Source organism: Brachyhypopomus gauderio, chromosome 1 (assembly GCF_052324685.1).
Source record: "Brachyhypopomus gauderio isolate BG-103 chromosome 1, BGAUD_0.2, whole genome shotgun sequence".
Lineage (NCBI taxonomy): Eukaryota > Metazoa > Chordata > Actinopteri > Gymnotiformes > Hypopomidae > Brachyhypopomus > Brachyhypopomus gauderio.
The window spans coordinates 33,555,780-33,571,343 of NC_135211.1; the positions used below are offsets into that span (position 1 = coordinate 33,555,780).

The window sequence follows — 15,564 nt, forward strand, 5'->3', positions numbered from 1 at the left end:
AGCTTTAAATAGGAGTATTACTCGTGCTACAGGCCTCACTAGTGACTCATCAGTCAAATAGAGTCCTGATAAAGATGAATGAAGCAGTCAGGAGAGAGAAAAGCAATTTTTTCCTCCATTCTCAAATTGAGCACTTTTATTAATGCGGGGTTCCTCTAGTGCTCACCATCCAATGAGACCTCACCTCTCTCCACAAACTCTGCTTAAAGGAAGGAAACTTAATAGAAACGTTGAGCCTTGGACAACCTCAAGCATGGCCATTGCATCACACACCAGAAGCCACAGAGTAGAGAGATACTTCGAAATTGATTTCACACTCCAATATCAGATGAATTCCTTTTTGCATTATAATTGTACACTTTGTTCTCATGTGACTGGCATGAGAAGATAACATGGAATCAGATAAAATATTAGCTCTGTACCGAAAGTTGGCAAATACATCTCCTATATTTCTGTGAAGATGAGAACACCACAACCTGCGATGCAAACCGGTCTCCTTGTTTTGAGTTAGAAATAACGTCAGACGGTAGCGCCGGAGAAGGCAGGTGTAATCAGCCACGAGTTTCGGCTACTCACTCAGGATCAGATCACTTGAGATGGATCAAAAGGTAAAAAAAAGCTTTAATCAGACCACTTCAGGTTGCATTGTCACAAAAAGCCTCCATTACCAGAGTAGGATTCAGGATGGCGTTTTAAAAAACGTAACGTTGCGGATGGAACATTGGCCAGGGACCGCAAGCATCCGCACAACACGCCGCGCACCTGCCAGCCCACGACCAAAGTCGTTATCTAGATCAAATCACCAAAGAACAGCTCCAGACCAGCAGGGGGCGACGGCAGGAAGGCATTAGTTTCAATAAGCCGCAACGCCGTCTAATCGCTCAGGAGACGGTGGTTTCCCTACAGGCGCCGACGGCCACTTCTCTCCAAGTCGACTCCACGCCGGCGTGCCGCTAACAAATGACTGCTAGAGGCAAGCGGTGGCCGCCGCCAGTCCCCTGCTAGCCCCGCACACTCGCGGTGCCGAACCGATGGGTCATATTAATCATAACAGCATGAATATTAACACGGCGGGGGGATTGGACCGCACTTTGTCGCTGCGGTTCATCCATTACTCTCTAACCAGATCTAATGCCAGGGAAAGCACCTGACCGTGGAGCGAAGTTTAGCATATTAATTCCCCCGACACAGTGGAAAGGGGGCTAAATAATTAAACGGCCAAGCTCGGCCCATCGGAGGCTCTGGCCCCTTTTATAGCTCTCCGCCGGTCGCCCCTCCTGACAGTCGGGTGGGGACTGGGGGGGAATCACGCATCCGGGCTGAGCCCTGAGAACCGCTCAGGAATCACCAGCTAGGTGAATTTGAAGCATCCAGCAAAGGTGTAAGCTTGCCCACTAGACGCTGAGAGATTACACTCCTTCCTGCGGCTGGAAGTATGCAGGACTCTGCTTAAGTGACAACACCAAACACACAGAAAACCAAATATGTCTGTAGTGTTTACAGAATATAGACTTATTAGACTATATTATTGTTACGACTACATGTAACATGTTAGCTATTGCTGTTGTTCCTGGAAGCAGGTAGGAAAACCATTAGAAGGTATTAAAGTACAATTACAAAATTATTACTTCTGATTAAAACGACCAGTGCTTGGCATTAACACCTTGCGCATCTTAGACAGGGATGCCAACTGTGTTAGGAAAAACAATTAGGAGCACTTAAAACAAAAGACTGTTTGTGCGGCCGGTTAATTTCATACATACTGATAGCACAACAGGCCTTTGTGATCGGTTTCTAAGGCCCAGACGAATCACGGCGACAAACACGCTACGTTTTAACTTTGTGCCTGGAATTGCAAATTAGCCTGCCACAGCAAATCACTCTGCAGCTAATTCATTAGTTCTGTCCTAACGACACGGATAAATGCGGCTCCTTGTTCCCGCCACCTGGCTTTTATCGGAGCGCTGGGACGGAACTCCGCCAAAGTGGACTTGCGTACTGCGTGTGGCCCTGGTCCGGTTTGCGTTGCTTTGAGAACCCCGGTGAGAGACCCAGTGGATCTTTTGGAGTCTTGCGGTGTACCGGGGCTGTGTCGAGGGGACCGAGGCTGTGGCGAGGGGACCGGGCCGAGGGGACCTTTCAGGAAACATGGTCCTTTCATGGGAAAACGTTACGGCAGGAAACAAATATGTGGCGCGATGTGACTAAGCGTTGGTAGACGCTTCCGCCGGCTCGCTCTGCAGCCTGTGAACGCCACCACTGCCACTCTTTCTTCTGAATTTCCACGGATCCATCCAGAATCTCGATGTGACATGAATCATTAATGCTGTGTTGCCACTGGAAATAAGGTACCAGTGTTTTATTGAAGCTCATGGTTGCCCAGACAGTAGCACAGACTGCGTGAGAGACTGGCTCGGTTACGTCAAGTCTTCCCGATGAGTTTTTTTTATATCTGTGCCGGAGTCCACTGAAATCATTCGGATTTAAATGAATGTTTTATGCAGGTTTGAACTGGAGGCTCTGTAAAGAATATCTTTCTTTCTAGCCAGGGCTCCTGCCATACTGTTCTTCAAAGCCCTACAGTGAGAATCACTGCTAAAGACTGACCAAGGTTATGACAACGTTGTACAAATGTTTCTCTTTCATTTGGGCCTAATTCACTTTTTTTTCCATTGGCCCTCCTTTGTCTCTGTTTTTCACTCTCTCTCTCTCTCTCACATACACACACACTCTCATGTTTTACTATTTATAGGTATGTTTTTAGGCAAACGTTTTCATTTAATCCTATAATTACTGAAAACATTTCTCCCAAATAATGTTTTTTGTCATTTAGAACATTTATTGCAGAAAATTACAAATGGGCAAAATAAGATTCAGTGTTTTCAGATCTCCAACAATGCAAAGAAAACAAGTTCATGTTCTTTTTTGTGCTAGGCCCTGTATCACACATCATTTCCACACAAGGAAGAGTGCAGCACTCGTTTGTGATGTCGGTCTTCTGCTGTATTTGATTTCAGAATGAAACGTCCTGCAAAGTCCTTGCTCACATACACATACAGGCATCCGACATCCGTCCTGTGTGTAATTAAAATTTAAACCCCACAGTACTAAGGCTTCAACTTAAGACAAGTTTAGGGATCAATACTTGGTGGAATAACCCAGATTTGCAATCCCAGCTTTCTTGCGTCTTGGCGGTCTTTCGTGCTGCTGTTTACGTCAAGTCTGGTTCAAGTGATCACCTATTCGCACACCAATTAATTAAGCCGAATGTGGGAATTCAACAGACACTGGAAAGAAATGGATGCCACAGCTACATACGGAGAAGCTGATTTAAGAGAAAAATTGGAGAGGTCTCTTAAATTGTATATATAACTGATAGCAGGTGGCCAGGCCAAATTTGCGATTGATTGCCACAAGGGTTGTAAATCAGTAGAGGCTGCCACTACTGGAGGATTACCCCTTTGCACCATGCAGGGCCAGGACGATTAAATATCAGGGTGGATGATAATTTGCCGTCGTATTGGATTCTCGCTTCTGCGCCCCCCGAGGGCTCATCAGCCTCCGAAAAATGCAGCAAAGGAATACTGATGTATATAAAACACCATAGGACCAGGGACGACGCGTTCCCCGATCGCCCCGGCTATAGTGGAGGAGAAATCAATATCGCGTGAACATAGCCACGAGCTACGACGTGATTCCAGTCCTTTACTTGGTCAAAAAAGGCCTGTCTGTAGATTAAGAAAAACTGATCTCTGAATAAGACACATGCAGAGAGGAGGCAGCAGGTGTCTAATAAGGTTTCACCCAGTCGTTAGACATTCACCTTGGGCGCTGTACAGCGCTCATATAACCATGGCTTTCACGGCCTCCGTGCGGTTTGGTAGCCTTGACAGCAGAAGTGGAGGAGGAGAGACCAGAATGTGGAATATATGAGGAAGATACTCGATGAACCCAAACAATGGCTGTTCAGACCGTACGCTTTTGACTCGGTGCTTGGGACGGGCGAGAAAAAGAAAAGAAATTGTCTCCAGCGCTATTTAAAAATGGCAGCACTCGAACGGCATCATCTGATTCTGCTTTGTAGTGGAGCATGGCTGATATCTGATTGAAAAGTAAGTGCTATCCCCGCCATTCCCCCCGCCATGGCAGAGTAGGCGGACACCGCGGGTTTCCTCGTCTGCCTTTACAGGAGGAGATATGGCAGCAATTTCTCCTGGGCATGAAGTGGGCACGTAACACGAGTCGCGAACGTCAAATTAAATGCGAGGTAACGAGGGAGAGGAAGGTCGTGTTTATGCAACACATGATGAAATAAGGCAGCGACCTGGACGGCTGCCGCTCCGAACAGTTATCTTAATTGATTTCTTTTTTACAGTTCATTCCTGGCGTGACCCGTGACCTCAAAGCCATTGCACAGCGCTTAGAAACGCTTAGAAACATCGAGAAAACAGCTCAAACGCAAAGAGGAGAGGCATCGTCTCCCCAAAGCGTGATGTGCCCAACGGCGGTATTTAATTGGTAAACGACTCACGAGCACTTGTTTTTCTTCAGAAGACGAAGATTAACAATGACGCAACGGAATGTGGAGAAGAGCAAAACGGAATAAAGAAGAACAAAACGAAGACAGCGCTACGTGCGCTGACCTCCCGAAGGGTTCGTGTTCGTCATCTTCGGCTCCTGACGCACTTGGGTAAGCCTGGCTAAAAAAAGACTGTCGCAGATTCTTACACGTTCGAGAAGATGTGAATAAATGCAGTGGAGTGTGAGCAGAAGAACCAAGAGCAAGGCAGGTAGTCTTGACACTTCAATTTGAATGTGAACAGCGGCTGGTGCCCCACCGTCGTCTCAACAGTTCCTTCTTCCTCTGCTTCATCTGAGCCCAAAATCTCAAGCACCCTCTATCTCAAAAGTGCCGCTTAAGAAGTTTTGCGAGAAGCTTCGCGCTTTGAAGCGTTCTTGACATTTCGAACGCAACCGGATTAGTAACGAACCTAGGGCTTCTCACGGGAGGCCTTTAAAGCCCCATCTGAAAATATGGGGCCCATCTGGAGAACATCTCTGCCTCCTTCAACTGTACGTTCCCACTTAACCTTGCGGTCTGTGGCCAAAGTCTGGGCCAATCGGCAGCGCAGAGCACTAATGCTAAATGGAAAAGCTGGCTGGGGACCTGGCACCAGGCCAGTCAGGAAAATATATCTCCCCTTTAATTGCTTAACCTGAAAGGTTAATCTGCGCTGATGTAGTGGGCCTCGGACAGGGCTTTAATCACTGTCCATCTATGTTCAACATCGCTTGTACCGATGATCAGAAACTCACGCCACGAGGCACGCTTGGCTTTTGCGACGGAGCCCGAGACCAGTTTGATGGGCCTTCGCTCATCCTCTTCCTCGTTTAGGCTGCAGCCCAGGTGCTGGCAGGGCGGGGTCGGGAAGCCGCCCGTTTCGATAACGCCTCAATCTGTCAATGGCGGCGTGGCGAGTGGGAAGCGGGTCAGAAGGACTCAGCCCTGCTGACTATGTGGAAAATCGAGCAAGAGCATAGCCTGCTCACCTCTAACCTCGTCTTCAGGCCCCACCACATACAGCCTACAGAGTGGAGTGCATAACAACACCCAGCACTCTATTCCCTAACATGGGGGGGGGTGTCTTTATCGTGGTTCTGGGCCTCTATGCATTTGCGGCTATGAAGCACAGTGAGGGCAGATGTACAAATGGATACTGATGCACATTGGGAGAGGGATCTCAAAATATCAGGAGAGATCAGAGGAAGCCATTTTAGACGCTCAACGGCACCCTTTAAATAATGGGGAGCCTTCTTCCAGGCAATTTAGTCAGAGAGAGAGAGAGAGAGAGAGAGAGAGAGAGAGAGAGAGAGAGAGAGAGAGAGAGAGAGAGAGAGAGAGAGAGGAAACCGTTGCCTGTCTGAACTGTTTGTTGTCAGCACTGTTTTCTCTGCAGAAGAACACACTCCTGTATTTCCCTATATTGGCATAATGTGATGTATTCCCAAGCACTGCATTGCCCAGAAACTGCCGGAAGAATCGAGGCGTTTCACGTTCTAGTGTTTCCAAACAAGTGCTGCAGCAGCGATCATGGACCATAAGCCTCTTATTATCAGCAAAACAACTATAAAACACCCGATGATTGCCTCGTGGAGGCTGATTAAAATCAAACGCGGACGGTTCGTAAACGTCGACGAGCATCGCGCGCGCGGGGAGAGAGCGCCAAGTGGATCCTGATACCAGTTACGGGGAGCCAGTCACGGAGTACGCTGCACACTGTGGCATGAATGAGGTCTGTGACAGCTAAAGGATGCCCTGAAACATCAGTAATCAAGGGTGATCGGCACCCTAAACAAAGGCGATACGGAGCAATCAAATAATTACAGCCAAGTGCTGGGTGAATGGGTCTGGATTCAAATAGCCTTTTTAGAGATGTGCTCGCCCATCGATGTAGGGCACGTGAGCGCCCATTAAATGGGTCCTGGGCTGAAAACAAATCAGTTCTCCCTGCAAAAAAGAAATAAATAAAAATATCGCTCAGCAGAGCAGCCCAATCTCGCTGTCAGCCCTGTAATTATTCCATTTGCATTGACATGGACGGACGGGGTTGTCAGATTCTGCCTTTGAGCACAGCCCTGTAAAGGTTTTTAGAGATTGTGGCACCGTCAAATATCTGGGGCTCAGCCTTGCCAACACGCACGGAGCTGGAGCTCCACCTAGTGGCGGGTGAAGGGGACATTTTTGCTGAATGCTGCAGTGGAGGGAGGTGGCAGTGTTGGTTGAGTGTGTGTGTGTGTGTGTGTGGGGACAGGGTGTTCAGGCAATCAATGAGTCTAATTCACAGTGAACCACAGAGCAGGGAGAAGGGCCACAACGCAGAGGCAGCGAATAAGCAGGGCTGCTTCATTTCGAGCTGCTGGATTTGCATCCATGAAGGAGGGTGTGTGTGTGTGTGTGTGTGTGTGTGTGTGTGTGTGTGTGTGTGTGTGTGTGTGTGTGTGTGTGTGGGACTCCCAACATGACACAGACCAACCTATGTTGCAAACTAAGCCATTGACCAGAGGACAATCTATTAATTACTATAACAGCATTCGCTGCCTTCAGCCTTTGTGATGCAAATGACATGCCTGTGGGTACCAGGGCAGAGACGCCCGGTTATTAAACCATCCAGTTCTGGAGGGCGGTCTCGGCACCACCCCCCACTCCACCCCGGGGCTCCTCCTCTCTTGGACAGAGGTTAGAGGAGCATTGGCGGTGCCGTCCATGGCTGACACTCCACTTCCTACCATTAATCCACTCGTACTGCAAGGGGCAGGGCGCCCGTGCTCTCACTTCTCATTGGACGCCTCACCCGTCACTCAGCATATCAAATCCAGTGCATCACGGCGGGGCACCACATCACGGTCACATCACACACACCCCCCCCCCCCCCACTCCACCCATACATCCATCTGCCGGCGAAGAGCCTCCTATGAATAGCGTGCAGGGTAGGAGCCTCTGAAATGATGGGACCAATATTCCCATCTACTCTGTGCCCTCGCAGCAGAGAGATGAGAATGTAAACCCCCAACACAAGCAATCACAGAGGGGAAGACATGATCAAAGGCAGAGAAGGCGAGGGGGGGGGCTGTCGAACCTGCTGGTGTGAAACACCTATTTGGACACGGTTGTTAAGCGGGATACTTGTATCACAGGGAAACGGAGGCCCACTCTCAGTCATTTTCATAAAATATATATATATTTTTTTCCTCTACTACAATCCGAGTATGTTGTCATTTTGCTTTTTTTAACGTGCCAGTGACAAAAAAAAGCAGTATAGGAGGAGTGTTCATAATTACTATCTCAGGTTAGCTGAGAGGAAACACACACACAACCTCCATCTTTTCTGTAAGGCAAACAAATACAAAAAAAAACGGAAAGTCTCTCTGCTCGACTTGATTTTGATTTGATACGAGATACTGATATTGTTCTTATTTGACCCCCTACCCCCCCACATTTACGGAAAAGTGAAGGAGGGGGAATAAAATGAGTTTTGAGGGTCCACAACGTGCTCTGGCACCCGGAGACCAGACAAACCCCCCCGCAGCACAGGGCTGACCTCTGACCTGTCAGACTCCGCTCAGGACCCAGTGATCATGGCGTGACTTCAACATCAGCCACCCCTGCACGTCCCGACCGCCTCACAAACACACACAGCACGAACAGTCTGGCAACACGGGCATCATACACTGCTGCTGATCGATGAACTGATTCTTAAAAAAAAACAGCAGCCTAGTTTGATTAATAACGCTCAACACATTATCAAAATGATGCCCATTGTTAAATGGTAACTGACATAGGGTTATCATTCAGCAGAGATTAAATAATTAATTAATCACTAACAAATGTTAAATGTGAACCTGCTTTTCACTGACAATTGTAAATTGAAATATACTGAAGTGTCTTTCCTGGTAACGCACCCATTTCTGTTTGGTTCAATGACTTCATTTCAGGAAGCGCCTGCTCTGCTGGTATCGAAGATTCTTTGGTCTTGCCTTCCTGAGCCGAGAGCGGCATCCTCCCGTTTAAACATTAAATAGCTTCCACCACCAAAGTGGTGTCGCGGTGTCACAAAAAAGAAACACAAGATTAAAAAGATCTGCAACATGTGCCTGCCACTTCAACAAGACCCCATCTATCGACTAGTAGAAGTAATAGTGAGTCAACAAAAAGATTCCGAGGCTCGCTTGTCAATAAACAATTTGGAGCATTGTGATTGGACTAGTCTCCTTGATTGCTGGTCTCAAGTACAGGGACAGCACTCGTTTCCTTTAATCAGCGTTCGTTTGATGGGACGCTTCAAATGCTGGCTCAGCTTCCATACCCAGACTCTCGGCACAGGGATGATTGGATTGGCTAGCCATAAAACAAATGCAGATCAGGTCTTTCGATCCGCACCTCGAGAGCGCCCCAGATTCACGCTTTCAGCCGTCGGGAGGGTCAAATGTTTTTTTGTTGTTGTTTTGCTTTATCTCCTTTCCAAATCGAGGCCCCAGAATCCAGAGTCCCCTGGAGGGTCGGGGGGCCATGGGCCACACCCAAAGCTCCGCCCACCATTTCTGAAAAGCCCACATGGGGACGGTGGAGATACGACAGCAGCAGATGCATAGGCCACGTACATAATCCAGTCCAGACGTTGGCTCGCTTGTGCATGACCTAATGATGCAAAAACACACAGCTGCCCAGGAAGCAGCTGAGCTGTCCAATTACTTATGGTCCCCCATTTAACTGGGGGAGGTGTCCATAAGCAAAGGCGTGTGATTTCTGCACGTCTCAAAGCATAGAGGCTTAAATTGAATTAAATCTAATTTTTTGCCATTTTGAATATTACAAATATACTGTGCAAAATGAAATACATTTCATTGTAAATTTACCCACTCAACTATACACAGCGAGGAGATGTACGACACAGGACAGGGTGTAATACTCACAAGCTCCGTGAGCTTTTGCAACAGCTTTAATGTAATGGCCAACCGATGAGGTTTCTTAGCTGGCCAGGATACACTGTCGCAGAAGGCACCATTGGTCACTCCTGCTCAATGTAACCAAGCTGAACCGCGCAAATAAACTCATCCACCAACTTTATGGCTCACGTTCCCAGGCCCGAGGGCGGACTGCATGCGTGGAGCAATTTACGGCATCCATTAATCGATACGAAACATCCGATTTGAACACCAGCCGCTCCGGCACCGTTCGAACGACGGGAGGGGGGGGCAGACGATAGAGGTTAAAGAATGGTACCAGTTTCCACATGAGCGGAGGGCTCTGAAATTCATCGGTCACACTTTATCTGGTAGAGAAAGGTGTCTGGGATGAAATACTTACTGTAGTAGCCATACAGAACTGTGTCTTCGATTTGCTTCCTGGTTTCATTGTTTGCTGCCCAGTCCTGAAATTGAGAAAACAGGGATCTTTTTTTATTTATATTTTTTGTCGTGCGTGGTGGGTTTTATTCATTTATTTTAAAAAGAGCACATTTACACCAAAAATTACCACTTAAGAATATGGATTGCTGTTTTAATATTTCATATATTTGTGAGCGCTGGTGTCCTTCAGAACTCCATCTCATTAACGGAAACTGGAGTCTCGCTACAGTGCACGAGTGGAATATGATGGCGCAGTCAACGTGCAATAAATCACAGCCAGATTTATACGTAAGGCCAGCCAGACTCCCCGCATGTGCCCTGCATTTACAATCCACCTGCACGGCGATACGAGCTACAGCGCAGGAACAAGGCGAGGGCTCCAACCAGACCAATCGAGAAGCTGCCACCTACCAGTACGGTGGAGCCTGGATGACAACATGCGACAGGCTTTATATACTAGGAGATGTAGGACTAGCGTTCCTTCGGTGATTCGCTGCACGCGGGCGTGCGAGCGAGCGTGATGATAGAGATCCTATCAAAAAAGTGACCCGACAGTTTGATGACTCATAGGTTATCGAAACTGATCCAAATGCCAGGGCGGACTGCCGTCTACCCGTGGATGGTAAATCATTCTTTGTGGTGCGGGCCTCACGGTGAACCCTTATCCAAGGACCCACACCCCTCCCCCGCCCTCTCACCCTAAAAGACTGAACTACTAATTGGAACACAAACTCTGGAAGATCCTTTGCACTCTGAACCTGGATCAGGATGACCCAATAATCGCTTTGTGCAATTATCCTCCTGCAACACGAGTGATTTTGTGTCAACTAAACCAAAGATCTGCAACATTTGGGTCCAGCTTACGTTTGGACACCTGTTGATAACTCGTGCCTCGCTCCAATCAGGCCTGGGCTGGTTCAAGCGTGCTCTTCCTTGAGCACTGAGCTTCCGTCAGGCCATCAGGCATCCCGCCGTCCTGTCACATTCACTGTGGAAGGCTCCTTCGGCCGTTTGCTCCGGAAGGGAAACAAACTGCAGGGCATCCGTGCGAGAATAAACGGATTACCACAGCTGCCGACGTCAAAGGAGTGGATCACTGCCCATAATCTATTCAAGTATCATCTGTGTTTATTCAGCAGGCCCACGCCCCCCCAAGCAGGCCCCACTGGGCAACACCAGACACCTGTGGCCTCCGTTTACTACGCCCTATAAGAAGAAGAAGAACTGGCCCCAGGAGGTGTTTTGCTTTTGACTAGAGGAATATTCATAGAGGGGTTTCGTGGAGGGATATTCACTCATTTTTCTCAGCTTATCAGTGTTTTTCAGTTTTGTTTTTTTATGTAGGAATGTGTGTCCTCCTTTGTAATGTTGTGAAAATCTGTACACCATTATTTTTGTGTTGAAAGATAGAACAAAAGCAAATGTTCTGGCTGAAACTATTCACCATTCACAACCCAAAATTCAATTATCATGCTCACAATAAAGAAAGAAAACATCACCTCCAATTAGGCATGAGTGTTAAGCTCCTACACAGAGAACATAACTTATCCTGTTGGTGCAACATTGACATGATTAGTGCAAAAGCTCTGGTCTACAGAGAAGGAGGAAACCACACACACCCTCTCCAACACACCAAACCCATATTTCTACTTGTAAATTACATCTTTTGTGGGGGTTTTTTGTCAGTTTTATTTTCCTGGCATGGGCCTTTTAATGTAATATATAGATTTTGGCTGGAGTTCTAGACGTGATCAAGTCCTCTACAAACTGTGGACAACAGTTAGCATTTTCTCTCAAAATCTGGGTCAGGAAAAATCCCTCCACCTCAGTTAATTCCTGAGGTCCCTTGATTCTCACACATGAATTCAGTTATCGCCTCTAATCAAAGCAAATGAAACCAACAAGACTTTATAGGACATTGTGGTTTACTAATACGAATATATTATTAACAGTAGAAAATGTGTATGGAAGCTTATGTGCATCAAAGCATTTATCATTAAGGCTCCAAGTACTCTAAAGACATACAAGAATTCCTTCATCTTCTCAGTTCTAGCCATTAAGACCAAAACCATCATGTTTTACCGCATACGTCTCAGAACTTCTAAACCATATCGGAAGCCGTCACATAACCAGAGTTTTAGCAGAAAGCTTCTCTTCCTGGGAGCAACACCCCCATTTGTCAGCTCTCCCCATCCACATTCATCGAGCCTCAAGATGGCGAAGCAATCCAGAAAAAAAAGCTGGTACCTTATAAGTTCCATTTGGGTGCTTCATGAAGGACACCAGAAAGATATCCACCGGGAGGAGAGCGGAGGTGATCAGGGCGACAGCCAGAGCGCATATCGCTGTGATGGTGGATATGACCTCACTCTCCTGACGACTCTGGTACCTCCGAACGTACACCCAGCAGAAGGCCAGAATCACCTGCGAGTGGGACGTAAACAGGACTTTACGCTTTTAAGTTTACAAGGTACGTCATTCCATTTACTGAGAGAAAATGAAGTAATAAAAGAGAAATGTGAAATGCATATAAATATATATATACTTTTTTTTACGGTAACTTCTAATGAAAAGATACCATATTCATAAAGACATTAAGGATGGGATATACTAGAGTGTGAAACTCCGTATACTGCAGTATAATTCATATAGACTGATTACAAAAAATTGTTTCACATTTTAATAATCCCAATAACTGTCTTAATTGGCAAAGCAGCTCCGAAAGGGGTATTACCTCAAGACATTTTGTAACCAAGTCCCAACAAAGTGAATATATATTTATTATAATATTTCCTACAACAATAATTTGATAAATGTGATGTCATTCATTTTCAACGTTAGTCTTTTGTTGTAAATACTTTAACATACTTTAGTACACATTAAAATCAAATAGCCTATTGAATTTACTGATTACATAAAATTTAATTTTAATATTGTCCCATCTCTTAAAAATAAAATGGCAAAGACTTTTGCTAATGACATGCAGACCAATGCAGAACTGTGCTACACACACGCTCTCTCTCCACCGACTTGATTAAACATTTGTGCATCTTCACTTCTAAGGCACACATGTTTTATAAGTGCCTGCTGTTTCATTTGAAAGGTGTGCTTTTAAAGATTGTAGTTCACTGTGCACTGTCTGCAGGCCATCTTTCACACCATTTGCCACTTTTCAGTGTCTGACCGCTGCTGACCAGATACATGGACGAGCCTCAATGTGACAACAACACCACTGCAGCAGGGGGTGTCTAATAACTGATACCAGTACCATCCAGGACCGGGGTGTCGCCATTTTGAGATATACTTGTGCATGTGGGCCTAACAGTGTTTATCTCAGGAGCTGCAGTAGCAGAGTAACATTATCCCAACACTGTTACAATAATCACCTGTAAAGATTAACTTAAGCCTGTCTATATAAGACACATTTAATTTGTAATGTCGTGTTTATGTGTAGTTTTCAGTCTGTATCAATAATCACATTATATATCTAGTCTTATTTCTATAAAACATAAAGACAGAAGAGCACAATAGTTTGACTTACAAATAAATAAAAAATGACTTTGCTTTTTTGAACCAATCAACGTTTCAGTAATAGACCTTTAAAATTCGGATTAACCACCACTAATTTTGACATAATTCATGTGCAACGTGTCTTTCTCCGTCCTTCCAGAAGTAAAATCCAGCGCCAGGGTTCATTCTGCAGGTCCCAGGAGCCAGACGGTTCCGGACGGGCCCGTCTCATTAAACGCGGCATTTAAACCAGCGGCTCTGATCACGCGCGTGCAACCAGGCCGCGCTCCAGACACACTCCGCGCGCGTTAACCCCGCGCGCGCCCGATCAAAAGTGCAGTGCTGGTGCAGGATCAATCAAACGGCCTCGCGCTAAAGCCTCGGTGCTGGACGTGCACGCGCAGGACTACGGCGAGCTGCGTGACTCAAACGCGCTGCGTGTGAAACGTTAAGCGTGCACTTCAATTCGGACTTCGGATTCCAGGTCGACCAAGATGAGAACATGAAATCGATCACTGATCGCACAACATGGTTATGTGTAATTAGTTCAAACTAATCAGAGGGGATGTTGGGAGAGCGCAGCTACTTCTAAAGCCAGACGTACGCGTTAAAGATCTCCCATTATAATTGTATTTAGTTAAACTGCACTTCCTGCAGCTCAGGACAATGATGTACTCAAAACCTATAACAACGGCTAACTATGCAGTACTGCGTTTATATTTTTTAATAAAACAACAGATGCATGTATTTTACACTATTAGACAGGTACACTATTATTAAGGTAGTTAATTAAATAAATCGCATATGTACTTACATAACATACATCTACCATTGCCAGCTAGCTAGTCTAGCTAAGCTTACATATGGACACACTTCATAAATACATGCCCTGTCACAAGGAAAATATACCGCGTATTTGCATCCCCCAAACCGTGAATAAATTGTACATTCGTTTTATTTAACATCAAGTGGCTTAAATTCTAGCATATTAGCTAGCTAACGTTAACATGTTGAGCAAATCAAAACTTTGAGGAGCCGTACGACAGCGTGTTTGGGGAAATACACAGTCAGTGTACCTACCGAGTAGCCTAAACACACACAATAAGGTCTCATCACACACGTTTGTCTTACCAGCAGTACTAGGGTGAAAATAGACCATCCGAGCACAGATTCGGACAGCAGTGTTGTAGAGGCCGCCATCTTGATTCACTTCCTGCAACAAAACCACGTGTTTCATTTCAACACTCGCAGTGTTGGGGAAACAAACCTGCAACACGTTACAGGCTATCACTGACATAGAGGAGACGTGCAGTACATATTTAAAGTATTATTTTATTTAAAACAGTTCAATCTAAAATGTAATAAACATTTACCTGCTTTATTATTGTTTGTATTATTTTTATTTTATGATTATTTTATTATTGGTTTTTTATTTATTATTTAAATTTGAGTATTACATGTACATTTACATTTACATTTTGGTAATTTAGCAGACACCCTCACCCAGAGTGACTTTTACAAAGTGTTCACAGAATGCATCCCAGATAGTAGTGTAGATAGGTCAGAATTCAAGATACTCTAGAACCAGACTACTACTAAACTACAGGAATTAGAAGTGCAAATAAACATAGACATAAATAGACATACAATATTGTAAAGTACAAGGAAATCAGGTGCTATCTGTGGTGTTAGTGGTCATTTAAATACTCAACAAACAGCATAACATATATACATATATTCATATTTTATACATAACATTTAAATTAAAATATACTTTGAGAACAGACTTTACGCCTGGTCTACAATATGGCATCAACAAATGATAAAAAAATTCAAATGCGTCTTTTGTATGGAATTCTATTTTAAGCTGCACAATTCTGAGTTGCACGCTATGTTTACTGCAGTCACCGACTATGTTTAATAGTTTCAGTCGAGCCAGAAAAGTCTCATGGAGTCTATTTATTTTGCAAACTTACAGGCGTTAAATAGGCTATGTCACACGCTGCTTGTGGCAACTGCAACAAGTCCATCAAAAAGCAGCAAGCACTTAAATCACAGTCCAGTGGAAACTTTGCTCTCGTGTGTGTCATCATATGAAGCTCTTGAGCATTCGTGGGTGGTCCAGTGTGAGTGCTCACTTACAGCAGA

General features: G+C 45.5%; 1 protein-coding gene across 1 annotated transcript in view; it reads right to left on the reverse strand.

Annotated features, from left to right (window-relative positions):
- Window positions 1–14,631, reverse strand: part of lmbrd1 (LMBR1 domain containing 1) — a 56,272-nt gene extending 41,641 nt beyond the window's left edge. Inside the window, exons 1-3 of the mRNA XM_077010704.1 lie at window positions 14,548–14,631; window positions 12,154–12,330; window positions 9,866–9,929 (exon numbers count right to left, since the gene is read on the reverse strand). Coding sequence (XP_076866819.1) covers window positions 9,866–9,929; window positions 12,154–12,330; window positions 14,548–14,616 — 310 coding nt within the window. The 5' untranslated portion in view covers window positions 14,617–14,631. The remainder of the gene's footprint in view (window positions 1–9,865; window positions 9,930–12,153; window positions 12,331–14,547) is intronic.
- Between the last annotated feature and the right edge of the window lie 933 nt (window positions 14,632–15,564).